This window comes from Oncorhynchus kisutch, linkage group LG19 (genome assembly GCF_002021735.2).
Source record: "Oncorhynchus kisutch isolate 150728-3 linkage group LG19, Okis_V2, whole genome shotgun sequence".
Lineage (NCBI taxonomy): Eukaryota > Metazoa > Chordata > Actinopteri > Salmoniformes > Salmonidae > Oncorhynchus > Oncorhynchus kisutch.
Window position 1 is genome coordinate 35,382,564 of NC_034192.2, and position 16,634 is coordinate 35,399,197.

The 16,634-nt window shown below is 42.9% G+C and overlaps 1 protein-coding gene across 2 annotated transcripts; it reads right to left on the minus strand.

Annotated features, from left to right (window-relative positions):
* Positions 1–1,826: 1,826 nt before the first annotated feature.
* On the minus strand, positions 1,827–16,125 carry LOC109864759 (sestrin-3-like). Of its 2 annotated transcripts, XM_020452695.2 has the most exons (10): positions 15,927–16,123; positions 14,545–14,629; positions 7,110–7,310; positions 6,677–6,859; positions 5,778–6,017; positions 5,555–5,669; positions 5,096–5,220; positions 4,723–4,889; positions 4,323–4,467; positions 1,827–4,112 (listed from the first exon to the last, which is right to left on the minus strand). In XM_020452695.2, the coding sequence occupies exons 3-10, from the start codon at positions 7,263–7,265 to the stop codon at positions 4,023–4,025; spliced, it is 1,221 nt and encodes a 406-aa protein (XP_020308284.1). In that variant the 5' UTR covers positions 7,266–7,310; positions 14,545–14,629; positions 15,927–16,123; the 3' UTR covers positions 1,827–4,022. The 2 variants fall into 2 exon arrangements, with proteins under 2 accessions (XP_020308284.1, XP_020308283.1); XM_020452694.2 differs by lacking the exon at positions 14,545–14,629 and having other exon boundaries at positions 15,927–16,125.
* Between the last annotated feature and the right edge of the window lie 509 nt (positions 16,126–16,634).

The following is a 16,634-nucleotide window of genomic DNA, read 5'->3' on the forward strand; positions in this document are numbered from 1 at the left end:
TTTAAAACATATGCGCTGATCCACCGTGGGCTCTGTCGCTTCAACCATACTGTCAATCATTAATAGGTCCACTCCTATTTATAGAGTTTCTCGTGATCTCGACAAAACAACCTTTGTTATGTCATGATCATGAGATAAATATGTTGTGATCTCAACATAACGAGGGGGGGAAAAAAATCATTATTGATATGTCTGCTCTCTGGACATCCATATATTTCTCTCCCAATCGTACTTTACATGTTGTAAAGTCAGCCAGAGATAACGTTGAACACGGTTCTGGAAAGTGGAAATAAACTTTAAACTCTGTTTAACTCATTTAGCCAAGTAATTATTTTATTTCAACATGTCATTGGTTCACTAATATTCACATGTATATTGTTCATGAACTTAATGGTATCAAAGAATATAACATTGGGATGTAATTTTTAAAACGTTTTAACATTGATTCACAATGCTTAATATCTGCCACTAGAGGGAGTACGTGTATAGAAAAAAGATTCTCAGACGCAAGTCCAACATTTCTGTGAGACTAATGGATTAACATATGTTATCCAATAGCAGCTACCATGTTTTAATCATGTCACGAGGGAGGGAGGCCTTTTAAAGTAATTACAGATGTATGTAGGACATTACCTTATGAATTAATTCAGGCCTCTGTTGCAACCTGTTGACCTATGTTCCTAAGAATCAGAGAATGGGAGCAAGTGAGGACTGGTGGGACTGGAATGGAGAATAAGAAAAAAGCTGAACCCAATTCCTTCATCTTTCATGCTGTCATTTATCATAGCTGAAATCAGTTAGCCCCTTAAAAGAAATCATACTGACTGCTCTATTTTAGTGACAATTTAAATGAAATCGAAGTATTTTTGCCAACTATTAGCAATATGCATGAGCACAACTGCTTGTTTGTTTCATATTGCACAACAACATGATAGGTTAAATGTGGATTTCTCAGTAAAGTGATCACGGGGGTGAGGGATAAGAAGGGAACTTGGCCTACGGTCAGGGATCCGTGATGAGTTGATTGCAGACATGCTCAAATCACCCTGCCATCTGTCTTCGGTCTCAGATGCTGTTATGGATCCAAGCTAGCCTCACCCTTACTCTGCCTCAATGACATAAGACAACCATCTTTTTAACTTTTAACTGCAAGGACCTTCTCCCCCCTTTATTTCATATTTTTGTAAATATGCTTCAATGATATAGTGAGTATACAAAATATTAAGAACATCTGCTATTTCCATGACATAGACTGACCAGGTTAAAGCTATGAACCCTTATTGACATCACTTGTTAAATCCACTTCAAATCAGTGTAGATGAATGGGAGGAGAAAGGTCCAAGGATTTTTAAGCCTTGAGACATGGACTGTGTATGTGTGCCATTCAGAGGGTGAATGAGCAAGACTAAATATTTAAGTTCCTTTGAACGGGATATGGTAGTAGGTGCCCGACTCGCCGGTTTGTGTCAAGAACTGTAGCACTGTTGGATTTTTCAAGAGTATCAAGAATGGTCCACCACCCAAAACAACAACAGCTTGGGCCAGAATTGCTGTGGGACATTTGACACCACGTAGAGTCCATGCCCTGATGAATTGAGGCTGGGGGGGGGGGGGGGGGGGGGTGCAACCCAATATTAGAAAGGTGTATACTCAGTGTATAATATGTTTCTGAATTGCACTGTGAATGGTTCAACTAAACTGGTTTGCTTGAGTCGAGTCCCTTAGTTGTACACACTGACAAGTTGATTTGGAATTGACTACAGCATATGGCAAATGTGAAAGCACTATTAGGCAGCCACAGTAAATAAAAACAGTGGAAACACTCACTTGATAGAACATCTTTATAGAAAAAAATAAGTTCACATTTCCAAAAAACATATTTTTTTGCTTTTTTTTCCACTTACGTTTTACATTTTTATTTTATTATATTGTCCATTCATTTACGTGGTAAATATTGAACAACTGTAACATCCAACTTTGTGTCAGTGGCTCTATCGTTTAGTTCCTTGGCCAGGTGGTCAGAAGCTTCAGCATTTGGAGCCATAACGATGTCATAGAGGTGTTGACAAGGAGCCAATGAGGACTGTAGTACTTCCAAGTAGAGTAACCGTCCATGTGTCCAGCGGTGATGGCACAGGGAGTTCTAGATGGGCCACAGAACACTGCTCCAGAGGAACCAGAGTAGCAGTCTGCTCGAATGAGGCCCACACTCAACCCAGAGTAGACTAGCCTGTCCACTCAAGCACCAGTCCAGTTTGGCCTAAAGGCACCTGCACTAGAAAGCGCTTCTTTTGCATCTATTGATATGCACTTCCTTCTTTCTTAATTTCCCTCCGTCATTTAAAACGGTCGAGCCCATTAAGAGAGTCGTCAACCTCACTGCCTCTGAAATATTCAGGGTGCAGCACAACAGGCAGGATATAGCAGCGAACCCAGCAACTGAACAAAGGGCTCAACAATCATAGTACTGTGATGCAAAGATTACAAAAAGTGTCAAAAAAAAATATTCAATAAGGTAAAAATCTAGTTTTTAGTACCCATATTGTTCTGCTCTGCAAATTGTACCATGCATCAGCATCTTTATTTTAGGTCATAAAGCTCACCAAATAAATAATTGAAAGACAAACCTACTTGTCACATGCACAAGATCATACACAGACCACTGATGACATTTGATCTGTAGTCTACATCTTCTGTAGCATAGTAGAGTATGTTTAACAGCAATTCAAAACCCAGTGCAGGTCACTTTTGGTGACTTTTTTTGTTGCAATATTCCAGTTCAGAGTGCTGCTGACCAATGCAGTTTTAGGGATGGTTGAGGTTTCCTTGAAATGGAGATTCCTTCATTTGATCTATGCCAGAGCACATCAATATAACAACTGACAGTCATACGGCTGAGCGTCACTCTACAAAACATTACTTTGGCCACCCCTGTGTATATTAAAGTTAAAATCTGTTTTTAAATAGTTGTAGCAATTTCAGATTTATCTAAGATAATGAAGTGAATTGTGATCTCCTTCAGGTTTGGGGCCATGGCCTCTGGTAGGACCCTGTGTAGCCCTGCACTACTCCACCTACACAAGAATGCTCTGGGACTATGTAGTGACTGTAGGAATGGAGATCAGCTGATCTAACTACAGAGAGACCCAAGAAGGATCCTTTCTATCAGACGCCATACAGCGGAAAGGAAAGACTCGGACCAACTTTGGCCTCCATCTCTGCCACTGAGCTACCTTGTTTTATATATAAATAAAGTGCTTTTAAAATAAACTATAGTCGTGTGATATCGTCTTGCAGCATCTTGGTTTTGTTTTTGACCTTACAGTACTAACGCAAAATGTTAAGAGAGCTACAATGAACAACTGTCCATCACCCTCACCAACTACCTACACCAACACTGGCAGGGACTAACAAGACAAATTATGGCAATATCTCCAAAACATCCACTCAATCCAAGAAGGATAAACAATTTGTTTAGAACAAATGTAAAGTTCTAAAGACTAATCACAAACCAAGAAATGGGTTATTGTGTTGGCCATGGGTACGTATCTCTTTGCTACAATGCAGAACCAAATGTCTGCTTTCATCCCAGAATTGAGACAAACATGAATAAAAATGAAAATAATTCATATCTATTGTAATAATAGTAATATAATTGCACATTAACCATCAAGAGCAGAGACATTTTGTAAGAGGAAAACACATTAAATGAGAAGTGGACAGACCACCCCCTTGCACAGTGGAAAATGAGCAGGCAAAGTGAAGGGAAGAGAGGAATTGCGTTGCGTGTTTTGACTTTGGAAAATAGCTTTCCACTAGATCTTAAATGATTGCATTATATTTTTTGTCCCATTTTTAACGGAGAAATAGGACAGATAGTTGCACAACGCTTCCTCCTCAGAATTGCCAGTCTCTTCTCCATATCCCTGCCTGCTGTAAGGGGGTTCCCACCCTGCGGCCTTCTGGCTTGGTCTTTCTGTACCGTTGGTGATGAACATGGTGCCTCCCTCCCGCCAACCGACCTAAGCTATCATGTACTGGGTGATGGCTCTCAGAGCATACAGAAGCTCAGCCTGTAACCGAGCCTCCATTATAAGCAAGTTCACATGGATCTAAGAGAAGAGAGAAAAAAAGAGGATGATATCATAAGAGAGCAAGAGATGGAATGGGGTTGAGGGGGAAACAGAACACAAATGACCACTTTGCATCCCATTTGACCACATTAATTAGACAAAACTATTATTCTCCAGTAGGTTTAGTTCCAGTATATAGTTCAGCTTTATATGGATGCAGTATGTATTGGTATGCGGTGGGGTGCGTACCCTCTCGGAAGGTTTGAGTGGTGCCCAGGGCAGGGGACACAGCGGGGTCTTGGTGGCGTCAGGGTAGCAGGCCACAGACTTGATATAAAGCTTCATCTCCCTCTCCAGCAACTGGTTTACGTCCCCGTAGTCATAATCGTCGTACCTGCAGACCCACACCACAAGTGTCACATGTCATGCAAACATGAACGCTATCCAAGCGGGGCCTTTGCAGCGAATCCCAAGCTTTGAATCATAGGACTAACCTGGCTGCAATGCATGTGATCACGATAGCATCTCACTTTACAAGAACTCAAACTATGTACCCAGTGTTCATATGATTTGTGCTGGTTCCTGTGTATGTATACGTGTGTGTGTGTGTGTGTGTGTGTTTGTGTGCAGACCAATAGAATGACCTCACCTAATTCCCAACATACAGTGGATGTAGTTCCAGATGGCTCTCTTCAGGTCAGGCCCGTGGGACGAGGGGAGCGCCGTGACACTGCGGAAACGGTCGTCCAGCAGGTGCCCGATGTCCGAGTACAGCCGGTTGACCAGGGAGAAGCCGTGGTCCTCCCAGGAGTAGTCCTGCCCAGACAGACCGCACAAACAAACCTGAAATACTCGCATGGTTCCTGTAACACCTCAGCTAACTATATGCCCACAGACATACAATGCAGCATATGCTACTCACATTCTACAAAAGCTGATTTATTACTTTACTGACATGGACTCCGGTCATCTCCTAGGGAGGGCGTCACGTATTCCAACATTAACGTAAACCATGTCCTTACCTGCACCCGGAATACTTGGAAGTGGTCTTCCTCCCTGCGGGCAAACTCCTGATAGCCGAACTCAGGGTCTGTTATGAAACGAGAGGGGTCTGCTGAGTAGATCATCTCCTCCTCATCTTCCACATCTGAGAGGAAACAGAGAGAGGATAAATAAATATAGTCAATCCATCACTCAACATTCATGCCAGTGGAGGCTGGTGGGAGGAGCAATAGGAGGATGGGCTCATTGTAAAGGCTGGAATAGAATCAATGGAACAGAGTCAAACATGTGGTTTACATATTTTTGTTATACCGTTCCATTGATTCCATTCCAGCAATTACAAAGAGCCTGTCCTCCTATAGCTCCTCCCACCAGCCTCCACTGGTTCACACATGAGGATAAGTTTAGCCCTCGCAGCTTCACAATGTCAGGTGTGAATGTGAGCGGGGACAGCTGTGTGTGTGTGTGTGTGTGTGTACCTGTGTGCTGGAGTGTCTGGGTGTGTAGGACGCACTCCCCCTTCCTCTCTTTCTCCTCCTGGGACTTCTGTATCCTCTCTTTCAGACATACCATCTCACAACTGGAGTCCAGAGACTGCCAAGACAGATGAAATGATAAGACGTGAAGTTGAACAACATGAAACAATCTGCTGTGGAATAGCGCCGATGTCATATTCAGTCTGATACAGCACACAACCCTTACCCATCGTCGTGTGGTGTGCTCCGAGGGTGTGGTGAGAGGCGGAGGCGCGCTGACATTGCCGTTGGCAGCGTCACAGAGGCAGTAGCCCGGGGGGGTGCCGTTGGGGGCTATGTGGAGGGGGACGGTGTCGGTGCCAGAGCCAAACACAAAGCTAGAAAGGGAGTGGCAGTGGGCCAGCAGCACCACAGCCTGAACCAGCTCAGCCAGAGACCAACACTGCTCCCCAGTCTTCAGCAACGCCTGGTGTGGGAAGGACACAGCAGAGAGTGGGCCTCATGGTGGAGATTAGACAGGGGTGGAGAACTCTACTGATCAGGGATATGACCCTCTAAACCAGCGGTTCCAAAACCTTTTTCACTCAGATCCCCCTTCCAACATTGGGGAACGTCCCGCTGTTCACACCCCCTCTTGTTGGTGGAGGAAAATTTCTCATGTTTAAAGTACATTTCCTGCAATTATACACATTTTGTCATGGGGTGCAGAGAAAATGTTGCCGTTTTAAAGCTCATTTTCTTGCAATTCTATACGTTTGGCCATATCTAATGTGTATTAATGAGATATTACTACAACATCTATGGGCTAAAAAACATTAGATGACTTGGGCTAGTTGATCTGCAACATCAGCAAGTTATAAATAGCTCTCTAGGTCTGAAATGACATGAGGAAAACTGATGCACTTCCCAATTTCAAAATTGCACCTTGTGCAATTCTACCATTACGACTTTCAAGAGTAAGCTGAAATCCAGACTGAGTTCCTTGCAAAAAGGGGGAACCACTGTTCTAAACCGCAAAGATAAGAATCAATCTAAATCCAAATTTAGGCATCAAAACATTTTTTGGCACATTAGATATTTTTATAAGAGCCCATAACTTTTTCAAGGAGCTGGTTCTTGTGGTACCTGTATGTGTGAGCGGGCGGTGAGCCAGGGTTGGTGGGCCAGAACCTTGTTGAGTTGGTCAAGGTGTTGCAGGCGAGGGGGGACGGCCTCCAGCCCCTGTAGCCACAGCGGGTCGCCCCCCACCCTGAGGAACTGGGCCGAGTGCAGAGACACCAGGTAGCCACAGTGATGCTGCGCTGCAGCCTGGGAGAGATGGAGAGAGGGACAGAGACACACACTTCAATACAAGTAGGCTTGATTCCAGGATGTTGACCACGTTTGTGTCAATGTGCATGTGTGGGTTGTGGCGAGTTTGTGTCGGTGTAAATGTTTATGTACATGAAAGTGGGGTCAGTGCAAGTGTACGCAACTGAGTGGGTGATTGGCGCAAATACAATACGCATTTCTGTGCATCATGCAGTGTGTGTGTGCAATGTGTGTCCAGTGGCCTCACCATAATGGCAATGTAGTGGCGGTACTGCAGGGGCAGCGGGCCGTCCATGTGGAGGATGTAGTGCTGGGTGCGGAGGAAGCTCTCCAGGTACTGGGGGTGAGAGGCCATCTGCTGGGACACGGCGTCCACACCCCCCCTATTGCCCAGAGCCTTCATGCACCGCAGCGACACCCGCTCCTTCTCAGCGTTCACCTTCGTCACCTGGACAGGACCAGAGGAAGAGGATGGTGAGACAGGTGGCAGAGACAATATGTCACTGACAATGCACACAGCAACTAGGTCTATGCAATGATTCATCCCAGGTGAAAATTAATGTTTTATAACAAAATGGGGAATAAATTAAATGCCAGTTTTTCCACAAGCCTTATTTAGTGAGGATTGCTTATGGTAGCAGATATGCTGACAGATAGCTTCAGTTTTGATGGTCCCTGTGGTATCAGCCTACAGTGAGATCAGTATGTGAATTGCAGGCAGGTCAGGACTGTGGGTTTTGAACCAACCATCGACAGGAGACTTCTTATAACCGCAGCAGAGATATTTTACCACTAGACATTCCTCACAATATTCCCCTGCAAAACACAAACAAGGCCGCTCTGCACACTTTTCAGGCAGAGAGACTTGCTGGTAGGGAAAAGAGTTCAGCATCAACACATTCACAGTACCAGAGAGGATCAACCAAAAGACAAAACAGATCAATAGTCATAGGAGGGTGCAATGAGACTACCCTGAATTAACTGCTCAAAGTCCTCCACTTTACTATGATAAAATGAGTAGAGCAGATACATGTAGAGGAACTTGGGTGTATGGGGGATTGTGAGGCTGGACCTGAATGAGGCCTCATTGAGGGAAGAACCATAGTAAAGAAGTAGGAAAGTCCAAACTGACAGGGAGAGGCTGGCTGGGGAGGAGGAGAGTCACAGGCCAAGAGAAACATGGACTCAGAGAGAGACTGGTCTTCTAAAGGCTTAAGGGATTTATTACCTCACTCTCAACGGCTTCTAGGAAAAGGTGTTGGCACCGGGCTGGAGAGAGCGGGTCTTGACTCAGTTCCCCAGTGTGTGAAATGTGAGAGGCCAGGGCAGCTTACCTAGGATCCAAGTGGCTAAGCAGCCTCTGTTGGCAGAGCCTGGTGTTCTCAGTTAAGGCTAGGGCTGTTGCGGTGAACTTATTACCGCCACACCGGCGGTCACGAGTGATGAAGCCAGTCAAATTCCACATGACCATTTAAGTCGAGGTAATTAGGCTTCTTCAAGCTCTGATGCTGCTGCTGGTCATTAGTAGCCTACTAAACTTGATAACTGCCTGGTACTCAGCACTCTATTGTCCCTCTAATCACTCTGATATCAATGCAAATGTATTCGAAAACCTAAATCAGACCCTTCACGAGAGCCCATGAACTCATGTTGCGCAACATTTCTATAGGCTTTGCAAATGCAGGAGAAAACAGAGTGATGGCCTCTATTAAAAATATAAGGATCCCATCAGCTTTCTATAGGCTCGGCCTACAATATCTATTTCTCAACTTACCTAATATTAAGCACATTGCTTCTTTACAACAGGGGTATAGCCTCACTGACTGGCATGAAAGTAAAATAAATCATGGATTTATTGTGAAGGTGTAGGCTATATTACATGGACTTTCAAAAAATGGCTTGGAATGTGGAAGCCAGGAGATCCTAAATATGTTTTGGTCAATTACCGTGAGACTGACAGTTATTTGATTGACAATCCCCAGCTGACAATTTCGTGACTGCCACAGCCACTAGTTATGGCTCCCCTCATAGGCCGTCATTGAAAATAATAATTTGTTGTTAACTGACTTGCCTAGTTAAATAAAAGGGTAAATAATCATATTTTAAAAATAAATACCAAAGGTATATCTATATCAGCGGGTGTGTGGCAGCGATGGTGATATGCGATGATCGTTATGTAGCTCTAACACCTCACGTAATAGCTCCGTGGCATTTAGCCACATGTTAGCATATCTCACTGGCTTCTCTGTGGCTCAAAAACGCTTCACTTCACACCTTACCCAGCAGGTGGCGCTGCTCTTCCGCCAACATTAGGTACAAAAACTTTCCAATATTAAAATGAATACACATCTCCTCCAACATTTTGTCAAGAAGGGGAACAGGACAGGCCTAGGGGGTTTAACCACTCAGCTGACAGCCCATGGAATTCATCATCTAAATGTGACATTTTATTTCTATGGCCTTCCAATACACGAGTCCTCATTCACAATGACTTTAGTCCTTTTTTAAATCACCATGCAACAGCTATTGACTGCAATGTGTCAATGTCATGGGAATCCTATATTGAGCATGCATGGTCAGGTGTGGCCTTTGAAGAGAGAAAAACATGTAAGTGGTTCAGTGACAGAGACCGCAGCAAACAGGAGAGAAAGCTCTAGTCATGCAGACTTGGATCCTGACCCACTTGTCTACTTTCAAGGAACACGGGAGCTCAACTCTACAACACGGGCATCATTGGTCTAGCATCAAGGTCTTTGACACTGGCATACGTCACTCACACAACCCTACATGTATGAGCCCACAACTCTGTGCCTGCTGATTTGTGGCCCCACATTTTCCATGTTGGAGAGCAATCAAAGTCCCACTCTCCAGGAACTCGGTCTAACCAAGTCTCCATGGGTGTTTTGAGAAACTTTCTGGGAATCAAGTTCCATACAAGCGAATTAAACACGAGATTACATTTCAGTCAGGGCTCAGTCAGGCTTTAAAGGCTGTATCATAAACATCCTGCTGTGGCCATGACACCACATTATTAGTGTGTGTTATTAACGTGTCAGACTGATGCGTTAAAGCTGGAATGCCAACGCTCCAGACCAGTCAGCCAGATGGTACCCTATTCCCAACCAGGATTCTACGAGCCTCAGAGGCCATGTCCCACTCGCCCTGTAAATATATAGTAGTTCCTCAGGGCCCGATAACCAAGCCCGATGGAAAACAGGCTCAGAGTTGCAGTAAAATACAAATGTGTTCAGCACCTCTCAACAGGCCAGTCACCATTTACCTGATAACTCTGTAGGGCAACAGAATCAAGCATGCTAGCAGATATCACAATGACTGGAGGTCTATGCTAACGCTAGTTAACAATGGCTTGCAAAACTACCTTTACTTCCTTCATACTAGACAGAAACATAAACATGGTATCCACAACTTAATCTGACTCTGGGGAAGAAGATAAAAGGGCCTCATTGCCAAAATCCATAAGTATCCCTTTAAGTTACAGTATGAGAGAACCTGTATGGAAGGCGTCACTGGCACATGTACAGGTAGGGTGAGTGACCTGCTTAAGAAGACATGGAACTAGTCATTCTGTTCACCGTTGTTGGAATTGTGCAATTGTTCACTAATAATTCAAACCAGACAAGAAAATGTCACACTTTAATCTATCACAACGGCATACATTTTCTATACGGTACAATTAGTTTCCCCAGACATCTTGACATGCTCAAATAGGGAAATTCATCTCCAACATGTTCCATTATAAGAAGTAGTCTAGTCAAACTAAAACAGGAACCAACATCCTTTCATCAGTACCAGGCAGGAAATGACACAATGAGTCACACATTAATTCTGCTGACTCTTAACACATTTGTATTTGTGTACGTATAGCCCAACTAACAAGTTGGCACAAAATAAAAATACGTAGCTAATGTACAAACTACAATAAATAAATAAAAAATATATATAAACGCAACATGTAAAGTGCTGGTCCCATGTTTCATGAGTTGAAATAAAAGATCCCAGAAAATCAATAGAAATCAGCCAAGACCTCAGAAAAGAAAATTGTACACCTCCACAAGTCTGGTTCATCCTTGGGAGCAATTTCCAAATGCCTAAAGGTACCACGTTCATCTGTAAAAACAATAGTACGCAAGTATAAACACCATGGGACCACGCATCCGTCATACCGCTTAGGACGTCTCCTAGAGATGAACATACCTTGGTGCAAAAAGTGCAAATCAATCCCAGAACAGCAAGGACCCTGTGAAGATGCTGGAGGAAACAGATACTAAAGTATCGATATCCACAGTAAAACAAGTCCTATATCGACATAACCTGAAAGGCCGCTCAGCAAGGAAGAGGCCACTGCTCCAAAACTGCCATAATAAAGCCAGACTACAGTTTGCAACTGCACATGGGGACAAAGACCGTACTTTTTGGAGAAATGTCCTCTGGTCTGATGAAACAAAAATAGAACCGTTTGGCCATAATGACAACTTATGTTTTGAGGAAAAAGGGGGAGGCTTGCAAGCCGAAGAACACCATCCCAACCGTAAAGCACGGGGGTGGCAGCATCATGTTGTGTGGGTGCTTTGCTGCAGGAGGGACTGGTGCACTTCACAAAATAGATGGCATCATGAGGATGGACAATTATGTGGATATACTGAAGCAACATCTCAATACATCAGTCAGGAAGTTAAAGCTTGGTACCAAATGAGTCTTCGAAATTGGCAATGACCCCAAGCATACTTCCAAAGTTGTGGCAAAATTGCTTAAGGACAACAAAATCAAGGTATTGGAGTGACCATCACAAAGCCCCGACCTCAACCTATCGAAGATTTGTGGGCAGAACTGAAAAAGCGTGTGCAAGCAAGGACTACAAACCTGACTCAGTTACACCAGCTCTGTCAGGAGGAATGGGCCAAAATTCACCCAACTTATTGTGGGAAGCTTGGGGAAGGCTACCTGAAACGTTTGACCCAAGTTAAACAATTTAAAGGCAATGCTACCAAATACTAATTGAGTGTATGTAAACTTCTGCCCCACTGGGAATGTGATGAAAGAAATAAAAGCTGAAATAAATCATTCTCGCTACTAGTATTCTGACATTTCACATTCTTAAAATAAAAGTGGTGATTCTAACTGACCTAAAACAGGACATTTTTACTAGGATTAAATGTCAGGAATTGAGAAAAACTGAGTTGAAATGTATTTGGCGAAGGTGTATGTAAACTTCAGACTTCAACTGTAGGCCTATATAGAGACATGCCATACTGATTGCAACAGCATATAATATCAAAGTGTAAAGGCTGAGACTTATAACATGCACAGGGATTACTGAGAGTGTTTCCAAGAGCAGACTGCTATATTGTATTAAGTGAGGAAGGTTGAGAGGCTGTAAATCAGCTGAAAGCCTTTCAATAAAGTATTGTCCTGACGAAGGCCTGTAACTCCCTGGGTCTCTGCAGAGGTTAACATGATTTGAAATGCAAAAGCACCATTGATTTACCACATCATCCACCCTGACCCTGGTCCCTGCCTCTCTGCTGCACAGGGAAACTAATTTGTTTATTGATCCGAGAACGTCACAAGGTAAAAACGAGATGCAAAGGATAGTGGCAGTGGTGAGGGGAGGGAAAGACGGGTAGAAGAAACAAATCAGCCCTGAATGCTGATTGGCTGACAGCTGTGGTATATCAGACCGTATACCACGGGTATGACATACTCATTTATTTTTACTGCTCCAATTACATTGGTAACCAGTTTATAATAGCAATAAGGCACCTCGTGGGTTTGTGGTATATGGCCAATATTCCACTGCTAAGGGCTGTATCCAGGCACACTGCGTTGCATCGTCCGTAAGAACAGCCCTTAGCCGTGGTATTTTGGCAATACACCACAAACCTCTTTATTGCTTAAATAGACAATGTCCTATAAATTGTGGAGTATAAAATAAGAAATGGGAAGTATGCAGAGATGACCAAGCAAAGGAGAACAAAGACTAGAAAAATTATGCAAGTAGTGGTTCAAAGGGTAAATGTGACAGGGAGGGAGGGAGTGAATAAGGTAGTGCAGGGGGCTGCAAGGGAGGGGGTTAGCTGCAGATGAAGGAGGAGATAAAGGGATATTCTATCTGCATTCCAAGTGAGCCTGAAGGGGTCTGTCCTTGTCATTAGCTGCTCTGCTAGTGTCGAGTCCCGGCTGCGTACCATTAACACACTCGCCCCTCTTCATCGGAAACAAACAGCAAGCTTTGTTTTTGGCTCTGCAAGGGAGGTGTGCTAAACAACCAGCTGCAGCCCACATGAGGGGTAGGGGGTGGGGAGCTGGGCAGGACAGCAGCCATAGACGACCCACACAAACATACCATGCTACATATGGAGACATGCAAACATGCATGTATAACACAACAAAAAAACATGACAGGCAGGTAGAACCAGATTATATGGTGACTTGAGACAGCTGAGCATAGACAAGTGCTAATGCACACAAGGTGTTTCAGAATTCAGGTAACATTATTTGCTTGATCTAGTCATCTTTTGTAACCTGGTTAGTTACATTCACAATACCCCCTTTTCAAACTTCTCTCTGACTCTTTTTCAAACTAGAAGCATGCCTAATATGCTGACTACACCAGCCACAGACAGATGCGCCATCGCGGTGATTGCACGTATGTTGATTTTGTCCGCACACACCAGTCCAGAGATCATGACACGCGGGTTAAAATATCAAAACCAACTGTGAACCAACTTTAATAATTTGGGGGCAGGTCGAAACACAAATGAAACATTCATGGACTTTCAGATAGCTAGTTAGTCTTGGGAGATAAACATTGGGTTGTTATTTTACCCATCATGCACACGGTCCTCTTGTTTGTTGGTTCTTTCGCAGAATTTTGACCCAGTCATACAAAATCGTATGTTTCTACGCTAATTAGATTTTTAGCTTTCTTTAATCTCTCCTCCTTTGTCTTTCAAGCATCCAGGGTTTGTAGCTTCCTGATATTCAATAATCAAATAAAACTATTTTTCACATGCGCCGAATACAACACGAAGGGACTTTCAGTGCGTTGCGTGTATCAAAGAGAACCAAGTTCTATTTTAGCGCTGTCCTACGCAGACGTGATCGAGCGGTGCGGGTGAAATGATTGAAACACTTGTGTACATTTATTTTGCAACACTCACACACACAACGTGTGTATGTAAGAATTGCTCATTCATATCAATGCCAGCAGATAAGACAGTTTTTAAACACCGGACATTTATCTATGGCACTTTTATTGACAGGATATACAGTGGTAAGGGAGCTATAGTCTAGGAGGGGGCCCTACTTTGGGTTCTGCACAAAGAACACACAAAAGCATGATGCAACAATATGTCTGTTGTTTTCTAACCAGAGCTGCAACAAATGTCCAAAACTGTAAACCTCAGAAAGGATCTTGTTTATTCAAATTAAAAATATACATCCCATGCTTCTGTCTAGTCAAATCTGCAAACGCCTGGTGCAAATCTCATAAGGATGGCTATTCACATTTGTATGTATGACAGGTTTGGTGCAGGCAATAAATGTGACACATCTGACATACATAGCATTGAAGAAAGCCTAGGTCTAAACCCCTATATGCAAGTGCAGGTACAAGTCAAATATCATTTTACATCAAATATTAAGGAATGCATGTCACTGACCACATTCCTCTATTGTTCTAGCTACTTCTTTCTGAATGTTGAATCGCAGTAAACAAGTTATCCTATCCGCACTGCCCCCTCTCGGCTGTACATGGAAAAACAGGACAGAAATGAGAAAAACAACTTTGATTGGCAGTGCACCCAGCATCACTGCACACAAGGTCTAAATCTTAGTGAAAAAAACACACACAAAACAAATATCTTTATCAAACGTTTGACATTATGACAGAGGACAATGCATTAGGCCGATTGAAACAGAACAGGAAAACTGCTCCTTGAACTCTGATTGTCAACGACTGTCTTTGTTCGTTAGCAAGCCAACTAGATTCTTTGCAGCTGGTCAGAACACACTGAGACTGCCAAATGATGGAATGACATTGCATTAGCAGACACTTTTTCTGTACGTGCAAATCGCTAGAGATGATGTCATTATTGCCTTCTCCCACAAAAAGAGAAAAGAGTAGGCGGCTGATGGCCATCAAACCTAGGCTGCAAATATAGCTAAAATCACAATGCAAATACATCACGAAGAAAAGTATAGCCTAGTTTGCAGATTAACATTCATTTTTACTATCCAATTAACGTTAGCTAGTTGTCAATCCATTATGGCAACATTCTAGGACTAGGTTACCATTCAACACCGTTAGTTTAGTTGAATAGATGTCTAAACCATTTTTCAACAACAGCAAATGTTCATTCATTGACTGACTGACAAATCAAATCTTGTTACCGTCCCTTCAAGAAGCCCCTAGCTATATAAATTAAATGACAATCGATGACCATTGGCATTGCTTTGTTGGTACTTTGGCTAGTTAGTTAACGTGATTTACCTAGCTATTTCAGAGATGACAAACAATAGTTAACGTTAGCTGGCCATTTATTTGGCCAGTTGGCTCAGAATAATCGTTAGTTAGCTAGCTAACGTTACTTGCCTTGGCTAGTAAACAAGCTAGCTTGTTAGCTAACTTAATAGCCACCTGTTAGTTAACGTAGTTAACTTCGCTGCTCACCTGCCCCTTGTCAACTGTCATCTAACGTTAGCTAGCTGGTTATCAAGTCAGTTGTCTGAATGAGTTACCAAGGAAGTTACCGTTAGCTACCTAGCCATTAGAGGGCGACAAACTAGCTCGGTCATTAAATTAGTTAGCTAGCTAAAGCAAATCTCGAGACAAAAAAAACAAACACCATTATCAAGGGATATAAGTATAAGTAGTTAACGTAGTTCGGGAGCTAACAGTTTCTTGAGAGACAAGACCTGCCACAAGTTTTTCAGGACAAAATGAATGAACGACAGTCGATGGAACTTTATTAGTAGCCAGCTAACGTTAATCATAAATTGGAACGTTGACTGGCTTTTTAGTAGTTAAAGTCAAGACAAATACCTGGTTCTGGACGCGCTGACATTGGTTTCTGAGAGGGTAATCCATTTCTTTCATAAAGATTATCATTTTTCAACTAATTAGTGCATTGATACGGCTCTGTCTCTCCTGATGTCCACCTGACAAAGCGGAGCCACTACAAGTCTGGGCATTTAGCTAGAGGTGAAAAAAAAACTCGCAGTGGACTGACAGCTCCAGTAACAGTGTGCCCAATCAAATCATAAAGGGGCGGAGTAAAGAGTAGGGGCGGTGCAAATGCTAAAGACCAATCAACTTACAGAGATGGCATTTAAGGCTTCAACTCTTTCACTGAAAGGCTGAAATGAAAGTCAATTACTGCTAGCTATGGTCTGGTGTGGAAAAAACACATTTGATCCATTCAACGTTGAGATCAATTTGCAGTGTGTTTTTCTTTATTTTTACCACAGTCCACAGAGAGGAAAGCCATACAACAAAATTACCTCTCATAGGACTTACTCCAGTACCTACTGGGTCCAAAATACATTTTTCTCATATAGGGCCCTAAAAAAAAAGAAAAGCAAGTGATGTATGGGTATATTCTTAGCCAAGCTTGACATCAGCGGGTGTGTTTGTAGGTGGGTGCAGTGGTAAAAAAGTACCCAATGGTCATACTTGAGTAAAAGTAAAGATACCTTAATTGAAAAATGTCCATCTTGATACTTGATTACTAGTAATTCATCAGAAAAAAAT